We start from the raw sequence: 24,765 nt of genomic DNA, 5'->3' as shown, positions 1-24,765 counted from the left end.
ACATCAAAACTCTTTCAGATAATGCATGACTGCCCTCTTCTGTGCTTCCTTTGAACTACATCTCAGTTTAAGGACATCAATGGCTTTCCTGGGACAACCAAGGAAGATACAAACAAAAGTTTAAGAAGCAGATGAGCACCCTATGCTAGAATAGGAGGAAAAATCCTCTATAATAATTAATTATAACTAATTAACCACTCTCTAAATGTGGTGGATTGTTTAAAAGTGCCCTACTATATAAATAATTTCCCATTTACCACTGAAACCTAGTACAAATAGCAAGTCTGCATTTGAGTAATTGTTGCTTTCTTCTCAATTGCCTTTGGTTTAAAAAAAAAGTTCAAACAATCCCAGAGAGGGATTCTTTTTAATTATCTAAAAACAATTAATTGTCTAACAGCAATTAAGGAGAACACACTGAGGAACTGCATTGTTCAACTGTTCCATTGTAAAGGTGTTTTGTTATCCGTTCCACTCAAGCTAAAGATATTTTAGTCCATTTTATGTATTAAATGAAAGTTCCATGCAGTATTGAAAGGGTACAGAGATGTGCCACACCAATTCTGACCAAGACATCCATGCATTGTGTGTTTCTACAAGGTGAAAGTCTACATGGCTGGAGGTCTATGCACATAGGCTTCCGGATGTTCAGGATCCCAGAATACGCAGAATGTATCAAGGCCAGTGCACAAAGCATTTCTTCTTTCAGATGATCATGTGTCAAGAATAGGGCAAGTTCATATTCAAAGAACTCCACAGCCTTTCATGTGAATAATGCATGAAAAAGGCTTTTGCTCATCTGAAAGCAGGAATGGATGGAAGTTTGCTTCCCACTAGTTGGTTGCTTTGTCAGCATGCTGAGAGAAATGTGTGGGAACAGGAGGGAATGACTATCTGAGGGGCCATTCAGACTACCTTTTATCCCGGATCAGAACCCGGATTAACTACAGGAAGTTCATATTGGCCCTGATCCTTCCACAAGTGAAAATGAGGCTTTCACACTTACTCAGGGGCAAATGCCCCTTGGTGCGGGTCTTTTGAAAGCGGAGTTTAAGCTGTATCTTTTGAGAAAACCGGGTCTGGCAAATATGAACTCGTCCCCGATCATGATCGGGTCAAGTTCAGGAGAGGGAGGGCGGAACATGCCTCCCCTTCATTGGGGCGAAGAAGGAGGAGAAGGAGGAGGAAAAAGGAGCTGGGGGAAAGAAGGGGGCCATGAAGGGCAGAATCGGAAGGAGGAGGAGGAGGAGGAGGAGGAAGAGGAGGAGGAGGAGGAGGAAGGAGCCAGAGGAAAGAAGGGGCAAATGAAGGGCAGAATCGGAAGGAGGAGGAGGAGGAGGAAGAAGGAGCCGGGGTAAAGAAGGGTGCCATGAAGGGCAGAATCAGAAGGAGGAGGAGGAGGAAGAAGGAGCCGGGGGGAAGAAGGGGGCCATGAAGGGCAGAATCAGGAGGAGGAGAAGGAAGAAGGAACCGGGGAAAAGAAGAGGGCCATGAAAGGCAAAATCGGAAGGAGGAGGAGGAGAAAGAAGGATCCGGGGGGAAGAAGGGGGCCATGAAGGGCAGAATCAGAAGGAGGAGGAGGAGGAAGAGGAGGAGGAGGAAGGAGCCAGGGGAAAGAAGGGGGCCATGAAGGGCAGAATCGGAAGGAGGAGGAGAAGGAAGAAGGAGCCGGGGGAAAGAAGGGGGCCATGAAGGGCAGAATCAGAAGGAGGAGGAGGAGGAAGAAGGAGCTGGGGTAAAGAAGGGTGCCATGAAGGGCAGAAACGTGAAGGAGGAGGAAGAAGGAGCAGGGTGAAGGGTCAATTTCAGGAGAGGGAATTAAGTCAGAGGGAGGGCAGGGAACAGAACATGCCTTTTTTGTATTTTTATTTTGACAGACTATGCGAATACTTTTTCTACAGGTAGATACATATATAGATAGAATATGTGTGCTGGTGCTACATTTCCCTTTTATTAGCTTCCGTCCAGCATGGCACTTTACTTTGCAAGAGCCTTTTTTTTTCTAAATTATTTTTATATGTGAATGCTACAATGCAAATGTTACCAATGTTTCTGTTTTATTTGGCAAATTGATACAGAATGCTTTTGCTACTGTATGTGTCTGTAAGGAATTCTGGGGTGGCTGAGGGAAAGCAAAGGATGCAGAGATGGCATTTGGGCTGAGGAATTAATTTATTATTATTATTATTATTATTATTATTATTATTGTACGTGTATGAGGCATTCTGGGGTTGCAAGGAGGGAGGATGCAGAGATGGCATTAGATTGCATTTTGGGTTTGAAAACGGAGGCAGAGGAAGATCCATAATCTGTAGTGACCCAAATACACACAACACACACACACACCTGGAAGTTTTTAAATTTGACAAACTATGTGCACACTGCCACCAGTTTTTTTTTTTAAAAAAGGAGGGGGGAAGCACCCATCCGGTTACCCAATTGCTGTAGAAAACGTCACCTTTGACGAAAGCAGAACTGAATTTGATTGACAGCAAAGGAGCCTTCTTCTAAACCGGTACCTGCAAATGTGAACTCCCCACAAAGAGCTGCAATGGCATTCAGGGTTAAATTACCCCGATTAAGGTAAATTATAGTGGGCACTTGCTTCCGGAGAGATTCAGGAGGGGGGGACCCGCATCTGTACAGTTCCATCCAGGATAAATGGGCCAGTGGGAATGGGGCCCTAATCTCTCTCTGCCTCAGTTCTTCTATAATGAAATCATTGGGATTATAGAAGTTTCACTCAGGGAAATGAACAGTAGGTTAGGCTCCAACCCTTCTGTTTTGCTAATGACAGTTGCTTAGAATGCCCTCAATGACAGTACACAATCCCAGAAAGTTCGTGGACAAACTGTCACTGGAGATTGCTCTGTTGTAGTTCTTGTGAACTTCCACGTAAAATGCAACTGGGGTGTTAAACTGTCCAGTGCAAAGCACTATGACAAAGACTTTTTGGCATCTTTAATACTGTCTACTTTTGTCTACTTGTGACTTCTGCTTTTTGTTGCTTCCATTTTAGCTTTTTTAATGGTGAAGAGCACTGTTACTAGATTTTAATTAGCTCCCATGCATTGCAATTAATTACTGGTTTGTTTGTTTGTTTTTCCTTTTCTGTTACATAGAGCAGTTTTGTTCAGTAGTGTATATCACATTGAATGTAAGCCAATTAAAGGCAGAAAATACCATTTTTTTAAAAAAATACAATCTAATTAACATTTTTGAATGCTACTTTCTTGTAAGTAAAGAATATACAAGGATCCTGCTGTTGCTATGAATTGCTGGATAATTATATTGTGTCATTTATAATAGAATCTTGGTTATATGGGTTCAGTATTGTTCAATGATTAATTATGCAATATATTGCATAGAACATTTTTGATTGTCCTACTGATGTCAGGGTAAAGATTTCTTAATATCCACAAACAAACCATTGTAATGTTGTTTATTGTGGAAAAGCAAATACTGTATGGCCCAAAATTTGACAACAGACAAGGTGCAAAAATCATTGGGACTAGTACATTTTACAGTGTGTCTCTGCAGGAAATCACACAGAGAGCTATTAGTCTAAAGTCTGTTGTACTGTTGGCTACATAAATCTAGATGGAAAACCTCCTGATTAAAAAAAAAACCAGCAACAGCACATTCAAAACACCTTCTTGTACTTCACAGCATGAACTAACAACAACAGTACGGACAGTGATATCACTGAACAACTCACCTTGGGAATGTTCGACTTCGGAGTTCCTTGATGAAGACCTGACTACCATTTTGTACAGGTTTGACTTCCATAGTTTGACCTGTATCATGCTTATGCCAATTTCTTTTCTTTTTCACTGCAAGAGAAACGATTGGATAAAATTATGCCTAATCTGGGATATAACTGTGATTGTGAGTTTGACAATAATAATTTAGGAGACAGGGCAACAACTTTAACATAGGAAGACAAGGTATATTTGTATTCCAGTGAGAAGTCTTATATCTATATATGTATGTATTTGCATTTGTTTTTAAACCTTAGCACCATAGCCTGGATGTAGCACAGAGAACTGTTTTAATCTGATAATATGAAAAGCAATGAGCCATACATTAACTACCAAATTATACAACTTTCATAAAGCCATATGTAAACCTTGCATAAAATTTAGGTTAATCAAAAAAGGACATAAGGGAATGTGCATATACGTCTAACAGGACACCAGCCAAAGACTGAGAGATTCCCACTGTACAACTGCATAATTTTCCAAGCTGCATTATATTATAGGAAACAGTGAATAAGGAACGTAGGGTAGTGAATCAACTCTTGTGAGCATAGATGTGTTTTTAGCATTCTCTTGGGCAAAAACTTAGCACAAAGTTGCCACAAGGACCTACACAGTTTTACACACTGATGTCACTTTTCTCACACAGCCTCCTCTGGGAAATTAAAAACAGCACTAATATGAATGATGCAAGTGGCTTTAGCTTGAACTGTAAATATCAAATGCACCCCCTCTTTTTAAAAAACGCATACTGTCGGTCCTTCTTATACACAGATTTTTTTTTATACATGGATTCAAGTATCCACGGTTTGAAAATGTTCCAAAAAAGTATAAATTTCAAATATAAAACCTTGATTTTCCATTTTTTATAAGGGACACCATTTTGCTATGTCCTTATATTTAGTGGGACTTGAACATCCACAGATTTTGTTACACACAGGGGATCTTGTAACCAAGCTCCAGCGTATAACAAGGGTCCACTGTACAAAAGATATTTTGCGGCAATGGAAATAAGGTCAACTGTTTCTGAAAACATTAACAAATTATTAACATCATAATCTGAAGGATTCTTGCTAAATTTAGAAATGCTCGCAGACTGCAATCAGGTAGGAGTGCCAGAAGTTAACTTGATATCAGCAGGATTATGGAACTGAATTCAAACTGAGGCTGCAGCACACCCAGCATTCTTCATATTGCACCAACTGGGTTGTATCTGAGTGATGAAATGAACATTTTCTGAGAAAGAGAACTGCTTCTGTGCTGCCCAGTCATGTAGCTTTTGAGTATGCAGTCAGACATATGCACAGGAGACAGCCTAATTATAATCTGATTAAATGAACATCTAGCATTGATTATTACTACTCTAAATGGGATGTTGTTTTCCCTGGCAGCAGAAAACTACAGAAAGGCCTGATTCAGCCACAAAAATTTTCTGAGCACATGTTATCTTGTAACTACAGACTCTACACATCTTGTTGTTACCATCATGTTGGTATCCTTAGTACCAATTTGTAAGCCGCTTTGGGTCCCATACTGAGTGAAAGACAAGACACAAATCAAATAATTGTGCAAACAATAATTATGCATTCTTCAGGGCAGTATTAAATACACGTTCCTCCCTATGAGGAACGACTTAGGGAGCTGGGGATGTTTAGCCTGGAGAAAAGAAGGTTAAGAGGTGATATGATAGCCCTGTTTAAATATTTGAAAGGATGTCATATTGAGGAGGGAGCAAGCTTGTTTTCTGCTGCTCCAGAGAACAGGACCCGGAACAATGGATGCAAGCTACAGGAAAAGAGATTCCACCTGAACATTAGGAGGAACTTCCTGACAGTAAGGGCTGTTTGGCAGTGGAATGCACTTCCTCGGAAGGTGATAGAGTCTCCTTCCTTGGAGGTCTTTAAACAGAGGCTGGATGGCCACCTGTCAGGGATGCTTTGATTTGGATTTCCTGCATGGCAGGGGGTTGGACTGGATGGCCCTAGTGGTCTCTTCCAACTCTAAGATTCTATGATTCTATGATTCTATGATTCTACGAGGAAGGAATACATTAATCTTCTTTTCCTCTGCTACCAGTTCCATCACATATAGAGGGAAACTTTTGGGGGAGTCTTTATCCATGAAGGGTCTTTATGTGCTTTTAAACCAAGGGTAGGAATCCCAAATCCCAAAGTCATATGTATATTGAAGGCATCGTGTGTGGCTGGGGGGGGGGGGGGGGCTCGTGTGTGACCCTTGGGTCATTTCATACTTCCACTGACCCTGGCAAACCTTGGGCCCATTAAATTTTAGGCAAGCATCTCCCCCCAATGGGTCAAATGTTTTGGACAAAAAAAAATCACTTTCTGGGGCCCATTTTGGGGGGGGGGGGGCAACCCAGTGACAAATTGTCCTGAAGGTCACTAGAGGCAAAGGAAGATCACCTCTGGTTACAGAAAATGGCAGCCATGGTGGCAAGATGTAGCCCACTTGGAGTAAGTAGGTGGTGAAAATGGCCTCCGAACTCAAATTTGTGTACACCCCAGTTTAAAATCCATTTCAAAAAGATACCTTCTGCATATAGAGGATAGTAGAAATGTCAACAGGGGAGTCTGACTAACAAATACTCTTTCTCATATGTTTAGTAAACCACATCCTTCCACATTTCATAGATGAAATCCAGAAGACCAGCATCAGAGTGTGGTCAAACAAGTATGGTCAGGCAAAAAGAAGGAGGAAGGTCAACCAAAGCTACGGTTTTAAGCAAAGAGACTAGGAATTTATGTATTGGGTTTAAGAAAATCTGAACAACCCTTTAAAAACCAAAGAAGTAAATGCAATACTGTTTGTGTGTACAAGCACAGAATGATTAACAATAAATGTATTATATAAAACATTATTGTAACATTAAAATATCTTTAGCAGACCCTATTGAAAATTACAGCTTTTTCTCAGATACATGGTCACTGCATGAGCTCAACGGACTCTCCCACCCTTCCGCCAGTGCACATTATTACCAGGCCAAATCCCAACTTCCCTGTAACACTCACTCTGAGCAAATTGTACCCTCCTAGCCTAGCCACCTTAAAGTGTTGTTAGAATAAAATGGGGATGAGAAGAAAAAGATAAAATGGATTATCCTAAAGAAATCCATGCATTCCCATGGCCTTTTAAGCTGATTCTCTTAGGCTACAATCCCATACATGTTTGCACAGGAGTAAATCCAACTGAACTCAGATAGGATTTGCCTTTGCCTCCCTCTGAAGCTGAGACTGTGTGACTTGCCCAAAGTCATCTACTGGGTTTCCATGACTGAGCAGGAATTGAACCCTGTTCTCCCAATGTCCTAGTCCACCACCCAAACCACTATACCGTGTTGTTGTTGTTGTTGTTATTATTATTATTATTATTATTATTATTTATTCCATTTATATACCGCCATTCCTGCGATCATGGCGGTGTACAACAAGTACAAAATACAAAAAATACCCAATCAAACCCCCATATTACTACTAAACAGTACAATTCATAAAATCCAGCATACAATCCAATAAGCCAATAAAACACAATGTTGGCTCTCTCCATCTTGTATGCAACTATTAAACAAGAGGTGAGCAGTGTTGGAAGGCTAGGAGGCTGCATTAGCCTCTCTAGGAGATCTCGGAGGACCACACCCTGTACTGCAGACAGTTCCACGAAACAAAACAAGGTTTTGCCCCCCCCCCCTCAACATGCTCTAGGGGACATGGGGTATTCTCAGCATGTCTTGGACCTTCTTGGGGTGCTAGAGGGCATATTGGAAGACATTTTTAAACACTGCAAAACTTTGTTTTGGTACTCTGGGGGAGGGGCAGGGAGGCCTCCATGTGCCGCATTCATTTTGGGGCATTTTGGAGCAAAAAATGTTGCTCGACCCCTTGGGGGGCTGAGGGATCAAACACTCCTGAAGGCAATGTGAAGCCTGCACTTTGCCTGCGCAAAGACAGCACTTTGTCCACCCCTGCGTTAAAACCACAAGAACCCTGTATAATTTTTACTTTGGCGACTTTTGGAAACACATATTCATAACACCCAAAGTAGGCTTATATGATCCATGACCAGGAACTTTTAGCTTAAACAAATAAATATAAACAATATAAATATAAATATAATCTGTCACTCAGCAGTTATGAAGGATAAGAGGAATAAAGATGTACATCCCTGCTTGCCTTAATCTTGAAATACCATTTTTCCCCTCTTTACCTGCAAAATAATGATGTCTCTCTCCCTCCCCCATTTTTTAGAAGAATTTGCGTATTTGCAAAAGACTTGAGTCCCTATACTAGCTGTCTTGAGTCCCTGTACTGGGAGGAAGGTGGAATATAAATAAACAGAAAAATAATATTAATAAACAGAAAAATAATATTAATAATAACAATAACAATAACAGTCCCTATGGAACTGAACTCTCCCTGGACACCAAGATGACTAAATTAAAGCTGTCATACTTTGGCCATATCATGAGAAGATATGACTCATTAAAAAACACAGTGATGCTGGGGAAGGTACAGGGTAGTAGAAAGAGTGGAAGATCACAGGCCAGATAGACAGACTCAATCAGGGAGACTATGCGCCTGAGCCTACAGAACCTGAGCAGAGACAGGAGATGTCTCATTCAGGGGGCCACCATGAGTCGAGGTCGACTTGACTAACAACAAATGACATTGGGCAAGACACGCTCGCAGCCTCAATGGAAGGCAAAGGAACACACACTCCCAAACAAATCTTGCATACTACAAGAACAATAACAGCTGCTGCCTTACTTCATGGACTATTAGCATAATAAAAGCTTTGGATGGATTGGTTGCATGTTCTTGATCAATCAGCCCACCTTTCTGTGTTTGCTGTGGGAGCACATTTAACTGTGGGGAGGGGGTAACTTTAGCACACATTTAGCACAAAATGTAGAGAACCTCACCAAAATAAACACTTGTCCCCTTCTCACACAAGAGAGCTGCATGGATCAATACAGCTTTCCATGAGGAGGACACAACATTTAATGAGATTTCTTCTGATTTCTAGAGAGGAGCTGTCAGGTCATGGAAAATGAACCAGGAAGCTTAACCCTTTCCTCACTACTATTTTCCCAATCCCCTCCACACACACTTCAAGGTGTTAGTGGGGGGGGGGGGGGTGTCAGCAGACAACATGGAAATGGCAGTTTCTTAAAAGGGAAAGAAAGGAGTCTTTACATTCATCATTGCTGCTTTTTATCTTTTAAAATTGGAGATACTTGAGCACAACAAATCTTCAGCATAGTATCTAGTCAAGACCTTAGAGGAAAATGCAATATATACATATATTTGTAAGAAAATATCCCTTTTGAATGATCTGTTCTCCATATTAAAAATATAAAAATATGACAATGAAAATTAATGTTAACCATCTTAAGAAAGGACATGTTTGGTAATTAATGCCAACTGCCGACATATGCAGCATATGTCAACATGTATAACTGTGCTCTCTCCATGAGATGAAATGTATCCATACATCATACCCTGAAAGAGATCCATGAAGCTTCCTGGTTCCCCATTCCAACTTTTAAAAAAACAACAACACCCTAAGGTATCTCACGAGGAGTAAGAGAGCCCTTTGCCATTTTCCTGTTCTTTTGTCACTTCGGGAAACTTAACAGTAATTCCATAGTCTTTGCCTTTCTTCTTCAATTTCTTTCTGATTCCCACTCAGCATTCTGCTTCCCCAAATTATTCACAAAATACATTAATGAATGCATACTTCTTCCACATAGCAAGTTTTACAAATAGCATTAAATCAAAATTACTGTAAATGTCATCCAAGGAGAAATCTTCTAAAAATATATGCAGCAGGCTACCATGGTAAGGCAGAAAGCACAAGAAGAAAATTATTTTTATATTTGACATCTGGAAGGCATCCATCATGGAATATGTGTGCCAGATATCCTTTCTTTTGAAAAAGAACATTTCTACAAGTTGCATAATAAGAACAATGAGTGCTTATCTTGCAACAAGTAAGCCATAACAGGTTGTCAGATGAAGCAGAAGACTGATTTTGTACAAAAATGTAATCTCCTCATTAATTTAATCCTATACCATAACATTTAATGAGCGAATGACACCAACAGCCTCCTGTAAAAACTCTTAAAGTGATTTGCTCATTACTTGGAAAACATTGCAACTCCAAGCACACATTTCTCAGAGTAGGTCCAGAACTTGGAAGTAATCCATTACTTGTAACATTAGTCATCTTGCCTTCTTTTTGTTGAGCAATGAAGCCTGACATGATTACTATTTTTAAAGCTTTTCAAAAATCTTAACATTCAGAACAGGCAATTTGGGAATATGACAAGTAGCTTGTAGCCATTATCAGAAAAGTTTGTTTGTGGCAGGAATCGGGGGCTACTTTTGAGCGTGTGTTTTTCCTGCTTGTTTAAAAAGCGGTGGGCAACTGCTTCAGGTCTCACAGCCAAATAGCTCATTTTCCCTGCCAAGAACATGATGGGGAACACAACTAGAAACTCTCCCTCCTCGCACTTCCACTTCAGCTGTACTAGAAACAAAGGGATTTCCCTTCCATTTTCTGAAACAAACACACAAACAGTGTTGGAGCCTGTGGCCCTTGTTTACAAGGTTATTAGCATTTTCATGAGACTTCCTATAGTGCTATTAACCTTTAGAAAAATTCCTCACACCCATCACAACTCCTGCACAGCTTGTATTTTTGTTTAAAAGAGAACAGGAGGTTGCTTTTTTTAGTATGAGGCCAATTCACACTATATATTTATATGATTTATATGATTTCACCGTAACTACCATAAGTACATCTTATGGACTCCTGGGATTTGTAGTTTGATGAAATACTAGAGCTCTAAATGTTCCTCCCTAAAGTTTGGATTCCACAATTCCATAGGATGAAACCATGGAAGCTAAAGCAGAATCATAGTGCTATAACTCTGTAGCGTGAAAGGACCCATGGTAAATTTGGTAAGGCTGGCAGGAAGAGGTTTGGAGGCTGCATACAATTCTTTTTTAAAAAAACACCAATGACACAAATCATACACATGTAGCAGATAAAAAGAATGAATAGCACATCACTCATTAAAATAACATCTAACAAATATTATGTTGCTGCTTTTAAGTGATGTTTCCAAGCTCTGGAAAACTCTATTCAAAAACTGGAAACAACTCAGAATGTATGCATGCTTACTCCAAAGTATGCCACACTGTGTTCTGTTTATAAAAGCAAGGCAAAACGTGGTTAAAATATTCAGTCTTGATTTTTCCACTCCCCAAATGACTTGCCATAACATTTTGTATATCTCGTTCGTCATCTTCAAAAGGTTGATGAAATTTGATTCTGAGCATGAAAAGTTTCCTATCTATTCTGCATAGGTGACCATTACAAGGTAGCTGGTGGGTTTTGCATTCAAATGTGGTGAACTAGCACCTGATCAAGTATATTTTTCAGTGGCAGAAAATAAAACTGCTCTAACAAACAACATAAATATCAGACAGAACAATGATGAAAAGTTGCAAATTCCTCCTCCTGTCTATATTTTACCAAGTTTTTCCAGACAATAAAAATCCTACTGTTCTATTAAAATAATCAATAACAATACTGGACTATTCTGATATGCTCTCAATTTTGTCACTCCTAATTCTTCTGCCTCATGCGTTCATACACTTTTAGTCATTTGCTCATTTTATCTTTCACTTCTAAATTGTGAGAAATTAAATATCACACACATTACTGTGTTGTTATAGATGAATTTCATCTAAGGAGTCAAAAAGAAAATTAACATTTTATCTCTCATACAGAGGTCATTACTGCCAAGGAGAATTTTTTTCTCCACACTGCTTCTTTTCCAGATAAGTTATTCAATTGGAAAATTATTCCCTTCAGATATAACTTACATGATCTTCTTGTGATGCTCATTATTCTTTAAGAACTGAATACTTAAAGAAGAAGAATTGAACCCACACCAAGAAAACTGAATGAATTGAAGCTTTTCAATGTATTTTGCCTCTTTATTTAAATTAATTTGTTGCATTATATCAAAAAAAGTGTTGGAAGCAAAGAGGAACAAATGCTTGTAAAGTGATTAGTGAGGGGGAGTAGTCTAAGGACCCTATCACATGGGGTTAAAACAGCATCTTACCTTTACTGAATTCAGTGCTAATTTGGGAGGCAGCCAATTGCTTTCACACAGAAATCACTGCCAAATCAGTGCCTGGGTCTGTCCCAGATGCAGCCTGGGTCATCTAAGCCACTTTTTAGAAGTCGGAAGCTTCCGTTTTTGAAAAGGGGCCGCAGAAGTGGCTTGGATGTCCCACACTGCATCCAGGACAGACCCAGGTGTTGATTCGGTGGTGATTTATGTGTGATAGGAACCGGCTGCCTCTCAAATTAGCACTGAATTTGGGAAAGGTAGGCTACCCGTTTAACCCCATGCGATAGGGTCCTAGATAATGCCTTCCCTTTTGTTTGCATGCCTCTGTGCCTGTGTGCTCAAGCATACAGCCTCATCCCTTGATGGATTTAAGAGGATGCTAAAAACTTTCCTTTTCCGTCAAGCTTTCCCCCCTATGAGTTGATGTTTTATTATCTGTTTTTAGATTGCTATTTGATGTTTTAACGCTGGTTTTTTTTGCTGTTTTTATACTGTTTTTTAACGTGTACACCGCTATGATCTTGAAAAAGGAATAGCGGTATATAAGAATAAAGTATTGTTATTATTATTATTTTCTTGCCTGAAGGTGTCACTTCCCCCTCTCTTTCAAGAGGTTAATTAGCCCCTTTTTGTCGTTAGCTCCTTGTTTTCCTTTTTTCTGGAAGGAGTATCCATGAGGCTCCAACCTCAGCAATGGATCCTAGCTTATCCCTTCACATGACAGCCAATCCATAGACCAAGACCATGGACCAAGAATGTGTGATGGTTGTGAGGAAATAGTAAACCTTATCTCTATGTGATATCTAGGGTTGCCATAACCCGGCGGGCCCCGTGCCATTCACGGTTTCGGGGGGCCCCTCCCAGTCCCGGTCCGGTTTGGGCCCCCACCAGTGCCGCTCCGGCCATTGCCGCTGCTGCTAATGCGGCTGTTGCAGCGCCAACTCACCTCCTCCTCCGGCTCCGCCTTCCTCCCCTTCCTCAGCAGGCGGCAGAAGCGCCGCCACCACCGCGCCCCCACTGGGAGGGCTTGCACGCCGCCCAGGCCTCAGCAGGGGCCAGTGGCAGCGCGCGCCCTGCCCCATTCCCTCCGCACGCGCGCGCGCCTGCCCCACTTTCCTCCCACCCCCGCATGCGCCTGCCTCACTTTCCTCCCCCCGCGCGGCTGCCCCGGTTCCCTCTGCGCGCGCGCGCGCCTGCCCTGCTTGCCTCCCCCCCCGCGCGCGCGCCTGCCTCACTTTCCTCCCCCCCGCGCCAGCCATCAAAAGGAGGAGGAGGGGGGAGAGGAGGAAGAGGAGGAGGAAGGAGCCGGAGGAAGGGTGCCTGAAGGCCAGGACACAATTGGGCCAGAGGAGGAGGAGGAGGAGGAGGAGAGCTGAGTCAGTGGCCATTAGGTCTGCCTTGGTTTTTTGGGGTTTTTAAATTATATTTAAAAATATAAAATACTTATTTTATTTAATTTTTTAATTTTTATTATTGCTTGTTTTTATTTTATTTCATTAATTTTTATTATTGCTTGTTTTTGTTTTATTTTATTAATTTTTGTTATTGCTTGTTTTATTTTATTTCATTAATTTTTATTATTGCTTGTTTTTGTTTTATTTCATTAATTTTTATTATTGCTTGTTTTATTTTATTTCATTAATTTTTATTATTGCTTGTTTTTGTTTTATTTCATTAATTTTTATTATTGCTTGTTTTATTTTATTTCATTAATTTTTATTATTGCTTGTTTTTGTTTTATTTTATTAATTTTTATTATTGCTTCTTTTTGTTTTATTAATTTTTATTATTGCTTGTTTTTGTTTTATTTTATTAATTTTTATTATTGCTTGTTTTTGTTTTATTTCATTAATTTTTATTATTGCTTGTTTTGTTTTATTTCATTTTTATTATTGCTTGTTTTTGTTTTATTTCATTAATTTTTATTATTGCTTGTTTTTATTTTATTTCATTTTTATTATTGCTTGTTTTTGTTTTATTTTATTTCATTTTTATTATTGCTTGTTTTTGTTTTATTTCATTAATTTTTATTATTGCTTGTTTTTGTTTTATTTCATTAATTTTTATTATTGCTTGTTTTTGTTTTATTTTGTTAATTTTTATTATTGCTTGTTTTTGTTTTATTTTGTTAATTTTTATTATTGATTGTTTTTTATTTTATTACATTAATTTTTATTATTAAATATATACACCCCTGCCTTGTTTTTATTTATTTTTTCATTATTTTTTATTATTAAATATATGCAAGTGCATTTTCTGTGTATTTATGGCGCTTTGAATGCTAACAAGTCTGCCTTTCTTGCACAATTATAGTGGTGGTGATGATGATGATGATGATGATGATGGTGGTGGTGGTGATATTGATATCAACAAGCCTCTGAGGCATGGCCAATGTAACTTGCTGTGATTTTTACAAACTCATGCGCAGTGAAGAAAAACCACAGTCCCTTGACCAAGTACACACTTCTGAGAAGTACAGTTGAACCTGTGGGCAAATACATTTCTGCCATCTGTCTAGGAATAATGCCAAAATGTCCTCCATTTTGATCATGCCTAAAAACATACATTTATATTAACATTTTTTTAAAAAAACCTCAATTTTTTGCGCGTCCTCCATTTTTATAAAAATGTGTCCTACATTTGAAAATGTTGCCCTACATTTGTCCTACATTTGTCCCGGTTTGGAGGTCCTCACTTATGGCAACCCTAGTGATATCTGAGATGGCTTACTTACACATGATGCTTCTATGCATTACTTGCTGTTGTTGGAGAGGCAACCTTTGCATGCTGAATTCACTAATTGATTGCATGTGTCGCGCTAGAAGTTTTAACCCCTCTGTAAGTGCATGGTCACTTCCTGTTTGTTTGCTTGCTTGCTTGCTTACATATTTCTCTTTTCCTGAGTCATGTACACATCCTTTTTATTTTTGGGGAACTATCCTCACACCTTCTTTGTTTGTTCTCTATTCAGAATATAGATGAGAGCTTCTATCCCCATGAGAAGCTCAGCCCTATTTTGTACTCCCATTGCCATTTTTTTCTTGATCTTTCTACCTATCTCACAAAGCTGAACTTCTGTTTGATTATGCACATGTATTGTCAGTAAACTTCTTTTTATGCTTTTTAAAGGAGACTGAGGGCCCGAGGCAAAAATAAAGCTGCTTCGGGTCACTTTGGAGGTATACAGTTTAAATGATGCATGCGTCCTAAGTGGCCGGAAGCTGCGCCAAAGTCACGCACACTGGAGCACAGTTTTGGCACAGCTTCTGGCCTCTTAAGATGCATGTGTCATTTAAATAGCATACTTCCAAAGTGACCCAAAGCAGCTTTGTTTTAGCCTGACTGTTCAGGCCCTGAGATTCATTCCTTTACTTGGCTAGATAAATATGTGTCAGGTAGTGGTGGCTGGTCTTGCTGTTCTGGGTTTCTGACTTAACAAAATGTTAAACTTCCTAAAAGAAATTCATCAAATCTCAGTTTTTAACAGTTTCTCCAACACTGTTACAGTTGTCATATTATGAAGGGCAGGTTGCCCACCGGGCAGGTTGCCCATCTGTAACTATTTCTTCAAGTGTTCATCTGTGAACTCACACAAATGGGGTGATAGGCACCTATGCAGTGCATTGTTTGGAACCTTCTAGAACTGTTCTGTAAGCATTTTGGCAGTAGACCCATCACCCTTTGCATGCCTAACCAGCACACTTTCTGCCTAAACCCTCAATTCCATGGACACCAAAGCTGAAGCCTAGGAACTAAGGAAAGGTAGGACATGATGAAGGGAGGATGGATGGTCTTGTGTTAATTCCCAGATGACTACTCAAAGATCTATAGTCATAGGTGAGCAACCTGTCCTTATCTGGTCTCTATGGGCTGGTACACACTGGTGGCGAAATGCCACCCCTCTTTGCTGCGCAGCGTTGCCTAGAGCGGCTTCTTTTTTGCAGAGTCGCAAGCAGGAAAGGGTGCTGCCATGATGCCACTTCCTGTCAACGACATCTGGTCGCTGTATGACAGTGTCATCATCATGTGGATGGGAGGCCGCCATGATGTCGGCATCCATATAGACTAGAATTGCTGCACGCTCCGGAACCCTAGAATCCATGCCGCCACATTGCTTCCTGCCCATGTGTACTGGGCCTATGACTCACACAATGGAAGACTAGCAAGCTATACACCATAGGAGGTAGAAGTGCCATGCAAGACAAAAAAACAGCACTCTTCCTGGAGTGCACTGTCATACTTTGGTCACATCATGAGAAGGCATGACTCATTAGGAAAAAAGAAGATGCTAGGAAAGGTGAAAAGCAGTAGCAAAAGAGGAATGCATGCCAGATGGTTAGACTCAATCACGAAGGCCATGGGCCTGAGCCTGCAAGACCTGAGCTGAGCGGTGGAAGAAAGGGAGTCTTGGAGATAGCTCATTCACAGCTTGACACAAATGCAATTAATAGCAACAACAAACATCTGGTGGAAGACAGAAAGAGACCAATAACAACAACAACAACAATAATAATATTTTTATCCCGTCCCTCTACGCAATGCAATCAGGGTGGTTTACAGCATTAAAATATACATTTCCTATCCCCAAATCCCCCCTTAAAATACTATTAAACAATTTGAAATATAAAACATAACTTAAAATAATAGAACAACAACAACAGTGACTGCAGCAAAATCAGGGTCCAACAAATTAGATTTTTTTCTTTTTGGTGGCCGGGTATCTGTTCTGGAAAGGCCTGCCAGAAGAGATCCATCTTAACAGCTTTATCAGACTGAGAGAGAAAAAACTCCAAGGCATGACTGATTTGTGCTTGAACTAGAAAGATCCCATGATAAGACAGAAAAGAAAGAACTTCTTCCATTATTATGTATAAGATTGATGAATAGCTGGCCTATGCACCACAGCAATTATGTGTTGGATCACACCAGGCAGAGAAGCTAGGGAAACACCTTCCAGGTAGTTAACCTGAGTGTGGCTACGTCTGGGTGTCTCATTTGCCCATTGTGAACTGTGAGGACATCTGGATGATATGGCAGCTTGGGATGGTTGCTCTGAGGCAGGGTATGGGTCTCAATAAGGCCAGACACCAGCCAACCTTTAGTCTTCCTCAGGAAGTTTTGCCAGGAATGGGGGAGTATCTCCCATGATAGTTATTGGTAAGCCCCAATCCAGGCCTCATAATTGGCAATTCTAAGAGAAAGGGGCATGTCTGAATAAATATTTTGTGCCATAGCATCCAGCTTATTGCCCTCTTTGGTGCAGTACAGACCACTGAAAAATGGCAGTCTTCCGGCGCTTGTTTTTTCTCTGGAGGGAAGCCGCAGCCGCCAATCCGTGCAGCTTCCCTCTGGCGGAAAAATCCGCAAAAAGTGAGTTCTTTTAAAGCTACAGGGGTGGTGTAACCAGTGCGCCACTGGTGTACTGGTTACGTAAGTGCCGCACAGCAATGTGCAGATGCTGCATGGCGCTTATGTAACAATGGTGGCGCCCATGTGTACAGGACACCACCATTATTATGCCGCAACCCTAGTACGTGGCCAGGCCACGCTTTTGTCAGATGGACTAGCATGGTTCTTCTGATGTGACTAAGACTGTGCCACTTCAACAATGATTAAATTGGGCTTTGGTTGATGCAAGAGCCAATCTGATCTTTCCTCATTGAAGCAATGGAAGTAGATAGAATTGATGAAAGGAAGATTCAGGAGCTGCTCACCACGTTCAGCAGAGATGGCAGCAGAGGAAGCAATGCTTGCATAGGTACTTTTGTCTGAATCTGCATATACACAGGGTCAGACAGTTCAGCCTTTTGTTATTTCACCTCCAAATCCAAAGTCCTTGCCATCCTCAACATTTGTTCCACAAAGGTCCTGACATCAAAGACCCAGTTACGGAGGCTGAGTCATGCTCACCCAACAGGGAGGTGAGTGCATCTGTGGAAGTTCCAATGAAGTGGAAGAAGAATATGAATCAGAGTCCTTGGATTTTGACAACTCCTGCATGAACCATTCTCCTGGGTATACATCTGTTTGGGCTCCTGGAGATGATACCAATGTCTGACCCTATGTATATACGGATTCAGGAAAAAGTGCCTACTCAAGCATGGGAAGCCAAAGAGACAGTCAGGCTATGGAGATGGTACAGATGACTGGCATGTAGGTGGCAGAGCAGGAGGTGAATGATGACGTAGCTTTGAGATCTCAAGCCATTCAGGCTTTTTTTGAAGGCCATTATGCTTCAGGGCACTTCTGAGCCTGCCCGGACATGTGCCTGCTCTGTACCAAGATGGACAGTTCTGAGGCAAGTTCCATCATATGATACCAACCAAAATGTTAGTAGAGAAGATCTACTTCTCTGTAACTAACAGTAAAATTCCATGGACATTGAGTGTGTATACTGATAGTATGGAGCAAGCCTTCTATAGATTCTGTACCTCTCCAACTCCCTATGGCTATATCACTAGAATTGCATCCACACCAATGATATCAGATTCGTAGCAATACTGAAGGTGTGGTGGAGCCCTCAGCCATGGACTACCAGAACTAGAGAAAATTCCAGCTCCCTGGAACTGTCTGAATCTGATCTAGACATCAAATGACAATGGTGTTCAGCAGACAAATGAAGAAACCAAATGGAAGAATGAAGTGGCTGAGGAGCAGAAAGATTGTCCACAAGAAGAGCACACTGAAGAACCCATTTTGTGAAAGCTTAAGGCAAAGGCAATCTCCATTGCATCTTGCTGTTGAATGCTGTAGTAATTTGAAGCACCTGTGGGGAGTCTTCCCACTGTAGTTCACGAGCCAGAAGTTTGACAGAAAGAAATGAATACCCGGATTCGGCCAATCTTGGCACTGAAAGCTCATAAACATGAGCTCCCTCCACTAGAAGAGACTGTTGAGAATGTCCAGGACTTTGAGTTGGAGAAGTCTAAATTGCAGACCAAGTTAACTCAGCATGCATTGCCCTCTTATTCCTCTAATAGAGCCTCTTCTCCACTCAGTGTTCTGATACCAAGATGAAAGTCTCCATGTCAACTGATCTACCAGCACTGAGGGTAGCATGGACCAGGCTGCAGACTCCAAAGCAAGACAGTCAGCTGTGTCCTTAGTTATTGAGATGCTAGCTCCTGGAGAGACTGTTTCATCACCACCCAGTGAGAAGAACCAGAGCAAGTGGTGAGAATTGTGATGGTACTGCAGAAAGGCCTAATGCACCCACGACAGAGACCATATGGCGGCCTATTCTCTGCCCCCTGTTAGAAACCTGCAAAGCCCTCTCCAGCAGGACAGCTTTAAGCTGTAACTAAAAATTTCAGTGTTTTTATGGGGTGAATGCCTTTCATTGAGAACAGGGCCCCATGTTATGACCTTCACCTACACATAACAGACCATCTTTGATCATCTTTCTCAGGAATCCTAGCTCTGGAAGATGTGCACTTTTTAAAGGAGGCCAGTGAAGCTATCTTGAAGCCAACCAAGCCAAACTGAATTCCACTGATGAAGCCAAACACAGTCCAGGAAAATCAAGTTGTAATCAGATTCCAGAACAAAGCCAAAACACAATCCAAAGGAGAAATCAAAAAATCCAAGTCAAAAATTGTCCATATATCATAAGAAAACCAATAAGTTCATCAATAGTTCCTACAATGCTGATGCTGAAATGAAAGAAAAAGAATGGAAAGTTTAGGTGGGAAGTGTGCTGGATAGGCATGCAAGCAGTGGGTGGGGTTAATACCAAAGCGCTTACATAATAGCTCTAGAAGATTTCAAATGATACACTGTGCAGGTGCAGATAACTCCATTTGTGTGAATCACAGATATCATGAAGAAGAACACACAAGTTTGAATCAGGTCTTCAAGCTGTGAGTTTTAATTTAAGATAGTTAACCCTAGAATAAAAACCACAGACTAAACATAGAATAAAAAATGTAAACAATATATATTTCAATAATTTTGTTTGTATATCTCTGAGGGAAGGAGAATGATATACTGCAGGGGTGAGAATTATGAAGCCTTTACATGTTGAAGAACTTCAGTCCCCAACAGACCAAGCCAGCTTAGCCAATGGTGAGGAATGATCGGACTTACAGTTCAACAACATCTTTGGAGACACACAATTCATATTCCTGGTATAATAAGATAATAGGAGAACCCTTACTATTGAGGTATTGAGATGACATAGAAGAGGTCAAGGAACTATACTTACAAGTAGATTTTCCATGGGTTTTCTCACAATTTGGACAGTGGTAGATATCAATATCTGGTGCCTCATCTTCTTCTACACCAACACAGCTGAAAGAAATTAAAGCATAGAACGTCACTGGCAGTCTCTTCTCAAAAGCACAAACATGTAAAAAAAATGTTTCACACTACTGTAAGACTGGCTTCTCATATCCAAGGTCTAGTCTATCAAGGTCATCTAAGGGGCCCTTGGTTGATCCATTATATGATTATATAGACTTTGTCAGCAAGAGCCATTTTGATTCATTGTCTGACCTCCTGGGAGAGTATTGTGTTTCTATCTCCCCCCCCCCCCCAAAGTAATTGTGTCTGATTACAGCTGGTCATCTGGACCTGGGTCATGAGACCAGTGTGACAGCACTCTTAATGTCTTCAGCATAACTCAACTGCCCTGCTGCAGCTGGGTAAATCATTAAAAACAACACCAAGGTCACCCACCTCTTTCCTTTGAGGCAAGCACTGGCAATAAGGACCCAAAATTCACACACCCAACTTAAAAAGAAAACAAAAAATGCCAAAATGAGTTTCATTAGGTCAGAATGAATGGGAATTTCACACAGTCCTGTCCTGCCTTTTCTTTTCTTTTTTCTTCCTTCACAGATAACACTACATTCAGCTGAGTTCTCCAGGCTAATGAAGCTGGGGGTGAAAATTAGAGATGAAAATTAGCTTACATTTTCTCTGAAGATGCCAGCCACAGATGCTTGCGAAACGTCAGAAAGAAACTCTGCTAGAACATGGCCACATAGCCCGAAAAACCCACAAAAAACAAAGCTTACACTTTGTAAACCGCTTAGGGAGTACTTAAGTGCGCTGATAAGCGGTATAGAAATGTACTTGCTATAATTTATGGACTAGCCATCAAAGCTAAAACCAAAATGAAGAAGCTGCTTTATAATTCTTAAGATGCATTGTCTTTTCTTCCTTTATTAAAAGGTTTTTAATATTCCTTGTGTCTTAAAAACATTTGGATGTTTTCTACTAAATCAACTAAATGGGGTGTTGACAAGATTCCTAGTCACTCTTTGTGTTAGCCCCCAGACTACTGTCATTTATTGTGAATTCCAAATGAGACAATATATTTAAAAATCTATTTTGATCGATATTAAGTATGTGCATACATGAAAGATATGACTACTATATTGCATACTTTCTTCTGAATGTAGAAACTGGGGTTTTGAGGTCAGAATTGTAATGCCGTTACAATAAATGCCTCTTGAAAATCAGTTCAGAAAAATATCATATTCAACAATGCACTCCTTTTCTCTTTCAGAATATGGATTTATTCTGATCACAGAACCTGTACAAGGCCTTTTTCTTCCAAAATCTAGCTCTGCCACACAGAGAAGAAGGACATATCTCACAGCATTTTGGGGTAACTTAGTATTCTTAATCCAAATCATCCAGCAAAGAAATAAAAATTTATCCAGTGATAGTAACAGCCTAAGTGACTTCTTATGGAGAAAGTAAATGTATCAGTTCAAAGGTTTTCAGGATTATCGTGGATTCCCGTTTATTATAGTTGGCCATGTCTGTGAGCCATTCAATGATGGCACCAGTGTGGTCGCGTTTCGTTCCTCGGTCCCCTCCACTCTTTTCCGAGCAATCTAGTTGTTTACCTTGCTCTAAGAGTGGGATCTGGACCCCTGTAGAACACGTCTACGTTTCCTATGTCAAAGATGCAATTTTGGCTCTCTCCGGTCTTCTCAAAAGCAGCTCAAAACTACTCAGGGCGAGAAACTCTCAGCAGAGCACTAAGAGTTTGCTCCGAGCGATGCCATAGCCAACCAGAAGCCTCAAAAATGCAGCAGCCGGATTTCCATTCAGTTATAATATAACATCTGTTCTGAAGGAATTACTCTGGCTGCCAATATACCTCTGGTCTAAATTAAAGATGCTGGTGATAACAATTAAAACTGTAAAAACCTCTCTGTATAAATGCCTGCAAACGAACTGAGATCTATTGGAGAGGCCCTCCTCTGGTTCCACCAGTAGGAAAAATGTGGAATTTCCACCTTTTGGAGGCCTGACTGGCACCAACATTGATATCATTTCAGCACAATGTTAAAACCTGGTTTCTTATTAAAGCCTTCCGGACTAACTGATTTTATCCAGACTGTGCATGTCATATGGCTGTACTATTTAAAACTATTTTAGCTAGTTTTAAATTATCTAGATATAATTGATAAACTAATATATATATTAATTATTTAAAATTATTCCTATTTATTGTTTTAAATTGATTTTATTGTAAGACATTGAAACAATCAGATACAGAGAGGAATATAAATTTTAAATAAATAAGTAATAAATAATAAGAATTTAATAATATACCTAGAGCTCAAAATAAAATGTTAATTTTTTTCAGTCATGATTTCTTATGAAACCCTAGCAACCTTGAGCTGAACCCTTGGGTTTTGAAGAACCCTGGCTAAGAATATGGTCTAGAGAAACTTTACCCACAAGAAGCTAGTCAAACCAAAAGTACATTTAGCCTCACACTTCTAGGCTTACAGAAGCTATCAACTGCTATTACACTGCCAACAGAAGATCAACACCAAATCTAACCTAAAATGATCCAGATTACAGCAATAACAATCCAGATAATTAGGTGTCCCCCATCAAACAAATCCATTCCAGATCTGTTGCACTTTAGCTTATCATTGACCAGAAGTTAGGGAACTCTCCAGTTGTTTGCAGAGGTGGTTTTGGATATCAACTCCCAGAGGACCCAGCCTCCATTGCCAATGTTAAATGGATTGTGAGAGCTATAATCTAAAATATCTGAGAGCCAATGGCTCCCCCCTTCTGCCCTAGAATTATCCCACTTTTTGTGTGTTGAGACAACAGGTATGTCAGTGCTTTCTAGAGATGATCTGTGAGAAAGCAAGAATGACTACAAATTATGCCTGCAGTGTGACAAAGGCTACCCAAAGAAAAAAGATGCTTCTTTCATTTCTTGCATCACTGTAAGCTGGCGCGGCTGTAGAAGGCATGATTTTGTCCATCTTCCTCCTGCATCCCCTCCTGTGTCTTCCTTAAAAAACAAACAGCAGCACAGCTGAAATTGATATTGTCTCTGCACAAAGTTAGGCAAAGAACTCCTGCTTCTGCTGCACTGTACTGAATTCAGTTCTTGTGCTATGAGCTTTATCTCAATTGATAATGTGGTTCTGAAACCAGCACACTGAAATTAAGACCTGCCAGTGAATGAATGCTGCTGTCGCCCCTCAAATAGGTGTGATATTTTCATAATCCTCTCCCAACCTAACTCCTTGAAATAGTAAATTACAATTCCTTCCCCACAACCACACTCACAGCCCTTTATCTGTAGCCAATGTGAGCTGCGTGCAAATATCAAGCAACAACAACCACACACACACACACACACACACCATTCCCTCAAATGGTAGACATCCAGTGACACTGTGGCAAATCACTTTGGCCACAAAATGGATCCATCAGAAACATGAAGGAGGTTTCTGAATATCAAGGCTGGGTAGGAATCATGCAATCTTCCAGACGTTGTTGGACAATGGGCCAAACCCATGGTTTACTCAGGGGAAGGGAATTAAACCAGTTTTATTTTTGTTTGTTTGTTCTGCATTAATGGCAATAGCACTTTACATTTCTATATTGCTTCACGGTGAACTAAATATTCTCTAAGTGGCTTACAATGTGTAAACCAATTGCCCTCAATAAGCTGGGTACTGATTTTACCAACCCATGAAAGGATGAGTCAACCTGGAGCCCTGGAGAATCGAACTCACAATGTTGTGGCTGCAGGTCCAGTGTTTAAACACTGCACTACCAGGGCTCCCTAATTAATGTGTAGGACTATACCAATATAAGACTAAATATAGGACTAAATCTAGAGTTGTCATTTGTTCTGGGAAACCTGGAAAATCTTGGATTGAAGGGACTAAGAAAATGTCCCAGCCACATCCAGCTGAGTTAGTTGAAGCAGTAAATCCTGAATTTCTCCTTCATCACAATCCAATGGCAGGTTAAAATGTGGCAAGGGCAATGAAGCAGGAAACCATGCAAGAAGACTGGCATTGGTAGAAGATTCATCTCACCCTACATGCTTCAGTTGCTACTGCACAGGGGTAACATGTGCCACCTTATTCTTCCATACCCTCTACCCTTCCCCCAACAGGCACAGAAGGTGGAAAGGGAAAGGAGACAAACAGAGATGGCTTTGTGTTGTATGGTGATTGTGTTGGAGGCTTCAGCCTAGGACTAGGCAGCACCGTGGAATTTTGCTTCCAAACAGCCTCAAGAGAGTGAAGGATACTTCCTTACTCTCTGGGGCTGCTTGGAAACCTCCCTCTCTTCAAACCAGCTAGGAGGGAAAGAAGAAAAAAAGAGCTCTTCGTTTGGTACAATGTTCAGATACAAATAACAATAACATCCAAAATCCACAAAATAGTGATACCTTTCTTTGACCAACCAAAATGCACAAAATATATACTGAGGTTGAAACATAATGGTACACATTATAGACGCATAATGGACGCAATGATTAATGTGTTGAATTTGCACAATCAGAATGAAAATTAATAATATGCATAACATGCAAATTGGATGAGGAACTGCAAT

General features: G+C 40.4%; 1 protein-coding gene across 3 annotated transcripts in view; it reads right to left on the bottom strand.

Moving 5' to 3' along the window:
* The window catches only part of PHF2 (PHD finger protein 2), a 170,177-nt gene that overhangs the window by 60,523 nt on the left and 84,889 nt on the right, over positions 1–24,765 (bottom strand). For 2 of the 3 annotated variants that reach the window (XM_089523013.1, XM_089523022.1), the window contains exons 2-3: positions 20,129–20,214; positions 3,719–3,833 (exon numbers count right to left, since the gene is read on the bottom strand). In XM_089523013.1, coding sequence (XP_089379139.1) covers positions 3,719–3,833; positions 20,129–20,214 — 201 coding nt within the window. Of the gene's footprint in view, positions 1–3,718; positions 3,834–20,128; positions 20,215–20,837; positions 20,916–24,765 lie in introns of those variants that run through there. The other variant, XM_089523017.1, reaches the window with a different exon arrangement.

The sequence above is a fragment of the Sceloporus occidentalis genome, unplaced genomic scaffold, assembly GCF_023333645.1.
Source record: "Sceloporus occidentalis isolate IW3139 unplaced genomic scaffold, rSceOcc1.0.p SCAF_1, whole genome shotgun sequence".
Classification (NCBI taxonomy): Eukaryota; Metazoa; Chordata; class Lepidosauria; order Squamata; family Phrynosomatidae; genus Sceloporus; species Sceloporus occidentalis.
Note: the sequence above shows the minus strand (reverse complement) of the source record. Positions and strands in the feature narration are given on the sequence as shown.